General features: G+C 44.7%; 2 protein-coding genes across 2 annotated transcripts; both read left to right on the top strand.

Annotated features, from left to right (window-relative positions):
- The first annotated feature begins 1,278 nt into the window (after positions 1 to 1,278).
- Positions 1,279 to 4,460, top strand: LOC106813454. The gene is made up of 3 exons (XM_014817586.1): positions 1,279 to 1,336; positions 2,239 to 3,153; positions 3,280 to 4,460. Exons 1-3 carry the CDS (start codon positions 1,279 to 1,281, stop codon positions 4,458 to 4,460), a joined length of 2,154 nt encoding a protein of 717 aa, XP_014673072.1.
- Positions 4,461 to 4,776: 316 nt separating this feature from the next.
- LOC106813460 lies at positions 4,777 to 6,283 on the top strand. The gene is made up of 2 exons (XM_014817592.1): positions 4,777 to 4,867; positions 4,901 to 6,283. The coding sequence occupies exon 2, from the start codon at positions 5,426 to 5,428 to the stop codon at positions 5,978 to 5,980; it is 555 nt and encodes a 184-aa protein (XP_014673078.1). The 5' UTR covers positions 4,777 to 4,867; positions 4,901 to 5,425; the 3' UTR covers positions 5,981 to 6,283.
- The last annotated feature ends 32 nt before the right edge of the window (positions 6,284 to 6,315 follow it).

The following is a 6,315-nucleotide window of genomic DNA, read 5'->3' as shown; positions in this document are numbered from 1 at the left end:
ATCCCTCAAACCGCCCTAGGTCTAGGCTATCCCAGAAACCGCCGCAGTGCACGCACATCCATGTATGCATGGCACATCCATAATATTTTATTCCAATAACGCTGAATAGCCGAGCTCTGAAGATCGTTGGTTCGAATCCCATCTGTTTATTTTTTTTATTTTTTTATTTTTCAATCTTTATCCATTTAACTATTTTTTCCCAATTAACACAACTATTTACATGATTTATTTTTTTTAATTTAATTTAATTTTTTAGTGTTAATTAAATTTAATTAGGATTAGGGTTAGGGTTAGGGAGTAGGGCGTAGGCTGCGGTGGTTTCTGGGATATGGTTCTAGGGCGGTTTGAGGGATAGAAATAAGTGCTTACCAACAATACTACCACACTCGCACGTTGCCGCCATCTATTGACGAATAGTAAAGTATTAATTTGTTTGCAATTTTTAACTGTTTAACTTTTCTTATTTTTTTAATGAATGTATTATGTAGTAAAATTTATGTTTAAAATTTTGAAGTGGCAGAAGTACTGGCTGAAGTTGCAGAAGTACATACTAAAGAGGTAGGAAAAAAAATAGGAAAAATGGAAAAAATAAGTTGCCAGCTGGGACTCGAACCTGCAACCCAGGTGTAGCAGACGGACGTTGTAGTGATGAGGCCACTGCGCCATTACGATTATACACCATGGATTCATTGAGACGTACGTGATTTTGTGTGTACGTACGTGACCGCCATCTATTGATTGATAGATTTTTTTGTTTAACTTTTTAAGTTTTTAAAATTTTGGTTTCAGCCAGAACCACCTCCCAGACGTGCTGATTCTGAAAATATCTTTGGTTTTCCTCTAGGCTGCGGAGTTCTCTAGTTATCCTAGTACGAACTAATTCGGCTGAACAACTCAATATATATATATAGATTTTCAGTTTTTACTGACTCTGTCCCAAGCAAATATCGTATAGTGCCTGTAATATGACAGCTTAGCATTGGTATACGCGAGTACATGCGCATGAGCATGCGCAGTAGGTTCTTCCTCTCTCTCACGATCATGGGCTCTTGTGGAAGTTGTGCTGTAAACTCGTCCGTCAAATAAACATTGATTACATTGAATATATACCTGTGTTATGTGTCAAGAGTATATATTACATGGTGGCAGCCAGGTGATCGTACCCGACGCAAAAGACTAGAGCAACCGGTGCACAAATGAGTTGTAACAACAACTTCTGAACATTCGCCTGCTCAGACGTGCCAAGAGACCCGCCATTTTCTTTCTTGCATTGCCAAAATGCAGAGAGTGGGAGAGCTGCAGGTTCAACTCGTACCAGACGAGTACCAACATATCTGTATATTTTACAGTCGGATCTGTCTATTAGCGACAGCCGTCGCATACTGACAGCAATCTTACCACAAGATAGACACGTCAGCCAAGATTCTACCACAGGATCGAATGTATTGTGAAGCATGCAGACTGTATCCATGTACATTCGCCGCATATATCCAAGAGATGGCGCGCAATGTCATGCGGAGAGACAGTGATCGCTGACGTAGCGAACAACGGAGCCAATCAGCGCCCTATACCAATCCGGGTCGGAGTTCAGCCCAGAGTGTCACGTTCTTCTTTGCATAGCCAGTGAGATTCAGAGTAACAGACACTTCCGAGTCTTTGCGTACAACGGAACACAACCATACCTCCCATGTCATTACGGGTTGTTTACATCGGGACTACCTAGAACTGTGTAGACGCACACAAACACGGAGATTGGAGCGTTACGTGCGTAGACCCTGTGGCATATCGAAGTCGAGGTGGACATTACCAACTGGTCAATCCACTGACCAGTCGCTGTTGCATCCAAACAGTAACTTTGACAGTAACAGTAACGTTGTTGATTGTTGTGTTGCTAGATATGTAATGGTGAGATTTTTGAGACGACCCATTATGTTGTATTACCATATGCTTGTTTGTGTGAGTGTATATTGTATACATGCATGTGTTGAATGCTGATGCGAGTTAGTACCGTCGTACTTTCATACACACGCACAGTCACAACAGTGGTGCATATTGTTGACTGCAGCACGCTGTGTGTGTTGATCGGATCAAAGTATCACACGCATTATGGCTAATTTTGAATCTCCCCGCATGGACTGGTTAGCCGCGAATATTAACGAAGCATTCAGCCTTTTCAAACAACAATGTGAACTTTATTTTGACGTCAAAAATAACTCTTTAACTCGTGGAACCTGACAGACGACGATGCCAAAGATCCAGTCAAGGTCTGGGAAAAATTCAAAGAACAATTAGATCCTGACGTGAACTATCGCGTTGCACGTCTGTGGTTACAGAGGTATAAACAGACTGCAACCGAGTCATTTGACGATTATGTCAATAGGTGCAAACTCCAGGCACAGAAATGTGGGTTTGCAGACGCTGCAGTAACAAGTGACAGAATCATTGACCAACTCATCTATGGTGTACGTCATCCCGAACTTCAAAAAGAGTTCTTGAGACAAGATAAAGAGATGAACTTGGAGACGGCTATCACAGTGGGAAGGTCATTTGAGGCAACACTCGCCAATATGCAGAAGCTAAAGGCCGTCGATGAAGACAGCGCCACAGCATCAGTCATGTATGTTAAGAAACAATTTCAAAGCTCGAAGGCATGCAGAAATTGTGGTAGGCGACATCCCCCAAGAAAGTGCCCAGCGTACGGTTCTATCTGTTCTTCCTGTGACAAGTCCAATCATTGGTCACAGTTCTGCATGAGCAAAAATCGACACAAATCACGCAGCAACCAATCATGGGGAAGAAGCAGGTCAAGGTCACATGACAGTAGGTCTCGACAACAGAACCGAGGTCGCAGCCAGAACAGGCCATGTGCAAGGGTGGACCACCTTCGGCACAATGAGGAACTGGACGCCATGAATGATCAGTTAGAAAATCTCAGCTTTTCTTCCTTGGAGATTAGCTCGATAACACACATCGACGCTACTGAGACAAATGGAGATAAGCGTGATGAAATCTTCACTGACATTGGTATCGAACTACCAGATCACAAAAATGCGAAGACAACGTTAAAGGTGAAAGTAGACACAGGCGCCCAGGGCAACACACTCCCATTGCGCATATATCGACGTATGTTCCCGAAGTTACTTGACTCCGAAGGTTTCCCACTAGTCAGTTGAGTCAAACAAAATTCAATACGTCTCACTGCCTACAACAAAGGTGAAATCAAGCACTTTGGTTCTACCAAGATACCCTGCTATCACAATGGAAATCGCACATTGGCAGATTTCTTCATAGTAGAATGTGACGGGAGTGCACTACTGGGATTACCATCGTCACGTGCATTGAAACTAGTGACGGTACACTGTGCCCTATCGACTAATCCAAAAATAGGAACGAAAGCATGCCTACCACCTATACGCTCAACTGGGGATCTGACGAGACAGTACCCAGGTCAGGTTGACAAGATAGGAAACTTCCCTGGTGAGTACCATATCACCTTGGATCCGAATATTCCTCCAGTTGTCCATGCACCTCGGAAAACTCCGATACAGCTAAAGGATGAAATCAAATCACAGATAGATGCTATGGAGCAACAAGGAGTAATCCGAAAGGTCATAGAGCCGACAGAGTGGGTTAGCTCATTAGCATACAGTCGCAAAGTGGATGGAAGCCTACGGATATGCTTAGATCCAAAAGACTTGAATCGAGCCATCCTGAGATGTCATCACAAAACACCAACACTTGAAGAGATAACACATCGCTTCAATGGAGCACGAGTCTTCTCCAAGCTGGATGCAAAGAATGGATACTGGTCGATTAAACTCGACGAGGAATCACAGGTCTTGACGCCCTTTAACACACCGTTTGGACGATACTGCTTCCGGCGATGTCCATTCGGTCTAGTCATGTCCCAGGATGTGTTCCAGCGGCACATGGACTTCATACTCGAGCAAGTTGGTGACGGCGTACTCGGAATATCAGACGATATAGCCGTATATGCGGAAACGCATGAAAAACATGATGAAGTTCTACACAAACTGATGAGAGTCGCAAACGAACGTGGTCTCATGTTTACCAGCAGCAAATGTGAGATCGCTGTTCCATCCATCACATTCTTCGGAATGACATATGACCAACAAGGAGCACACCCAGACCCAGCGAAGCTAGAGGACATCCAAGCCATGATTCCGCCGACAGACAGAACAACCCTGCAGGAATTCCTTGGACTGGCTACATATATGTCGCCATTCATACCGAAGTTGGCAAACCATACCGCAACTTTACACCTGCTCCTCAGGAAGGACAGCACCTTTGAGTGGACAAGCACATATCAGCAGGCCTACGAGAAGACCAAGCATCTTATCTGCAAGAGCACTACACTTGCATACTTCAATCCGACAAAGGAAACAGTCCTGCAAGTGGACACCTCTACAAAAGGCTTGGGAGCTCCCTCAAGAACCTAACGTCAGCACCACCGCGACTTCAACGCATGCTATTGCATCTCCAGGGGTATGACCTCGTCATAAAATATAGACCCGGTCGCGAAATGCTGCTGGCTGATTGCTTGTCAAGGCAACCTAATGAAGCAAAAAAGGAAACCATCGACTTGGACGTGAAAGTAAGCTTCGTGCAGTTCTCTACTTCCAAAGTACAGGAAATGCAGAAGGAGACTAGGGAAGACGAAACTGCCCCTTGCGGGACATAGTTGCGGCCGGCTGGCCCAGCGAGAGACGGAGTGTACTAACACCGCTCAAACCCTATTGGCCCTTCAGAGATGAACTAAGCATCGAGAATGGTGTGGTTATGAAGGGGGAAAGGCTGGTGATCCCGAAAACCATGCAAAAGTATATCTTGGAGCAGATTCACGTAGGTCAAAAGTATATCTTGGAGCAGATTCACGTAGGCCATCAGGGCATAACAAAATGCCAACTCAGAGCTAAAACTTGTGTATACTGGATTGGTATCAACAGTGACATAGAAAAACTAGTGTCACGGTGTGAACCATGTCAGACACACAAACCAAGTCAAGCAGCAGAAACTGCAACCTCACGAGATCCCAACCCGTCCGTGGCAGACATTGGGAACAGACTTGTTTCACTTTGGAAATGCAGAATACCTGCTCCTTGCTGACTACTATACAAAGTATCCAGTTGTACGACAAATCCAAGGAGCAAGCACATCGGGAGCAGTGGTAAAGATTGTGAAACAGATACTCTCCGAGTTCGGACGACCCGAGCGGATTATTTGTGACAACGGTCCTCAATTCTCTTCGGCAGAATTTAACCAGTTCTTGAAATCATGGAACATTGACAATGTGACTAGCAGTCCGAGGTACCCTAGATCCAATGGGTTCATCGAGCGTAATGTACGGACAGTGAAGGAAATCCTCCAAAAGGCAAGAGAAAGCAAAACTGATCCAGATCTTGCCATGCTGTGCGCCCGAACAACACCGATTGACAACCACTTACCAAGTCCGGCGGAACTTATGTTCAATCGGAAAGTGGTCAGCAATCTTCCTATCAAGGTGACACCCAGCCAGTGGACGACACATGACCCAGATAAGGTACAGGAACGTCTCAAACAGAGACAAGACACTCAGAAGCACTACCATGATAGAACTGGTACAAAAGACTTACCTCCCTTGTGTCCAGGGCAGTTTGTCACACTACAGGATCACAATAGTGGACATTGGTCACCCGCTAAGGTGATTGAAAAGTGTCTAGAGCCCAGATCGTACATGGTTGAAACCCCAAATGGAGGTATCCTTAGGAGGAATCGGAAACAGTTACGTGAGACTCCATGGGTACCGAAAAGAGTTCACTTCCAAGATGGAATGAAAGATCTGATCCCTAATCGGATCCCGAAGCCAGCCGAGAGCACGTGTGAGCCAAAAGGCTCAGGCAGAGATGTACAGGCATCTGATACATCAAACCGCACACGCTCTGGTAGGATAAGTGTGAAACCTGATCGCCTTGATCTTTGAATCGGTTGATGCACACACCCTGTACTGCTTCAGTAGATTAATACTGTGACATTGAGTTAGTTATTTTAGTACGACATGAACATTGGACAATGCAATATTTTGTTTCGTTAATACAGCCGTAGATAAAATAAAACATATCAAGTAGATGTGTAACAGTATTAGACATCCACCCAACTCACGATTGTTTGTTATAATTAGAAAGGGGGATGTAATATGACAGCTTAGCATTGGTATACGCGAGTACATGCGTGAGCATGCGCAGTAGGTTCTTCCTCTCTCTCACGATCATGGGCTCTTGTGGAAGTTGTGCTGTAAGCTGGTCCGTCAAATAAACA

Source organism: Priapulus caudatus, unplaced genomic scaffold, assembly GCF_000485595.1.
Source record: "Priapulus caudatus unplaced genomic scaffold, Priapulus_caudatus-5.0.1 Scaffold776, whole genome shotgun sequence".
NCBI lineage: Eukaryota > Metazoa > Priapulida > Priapulimorpha > Priapulimorphida > Priapulidae > Priapulus > Priapulus caudatus.
Note: the sequence above shows the minus strand (reverse complement) of the source record. Positions and strands in the feature narration are given on the sequence as shown.

Coding starts and splice junctions, on each gene's coding strand:
- LOC106813454 (XM_014817586.1), top strand. CDS start 1,279: ATGCAGAGAGTGGGAGAGCTGCAGGTTCAACTCGTACCAGACGAGTAC. Junction 1,337..2,238: donor AGACGAGTACCAACATATCT/GTATATTTTACA, acceptor GGAACCTGACAG/ACGACGATGCCAAAGATCCA. Junction 3,154..3,279: donor GAAGTTACTTGACTCCGAAG/GTTTCCCACTAG, acceptor GCACATTGGCAG/ATTTCTTCATAGTAGAATGT.
- LOC106813460 (XM_014817592.1), top strand. CDS start 5,426: ATGCTGTGCGCCCGAACAACACCGATTGACAACCACTTACCAAGTCCG.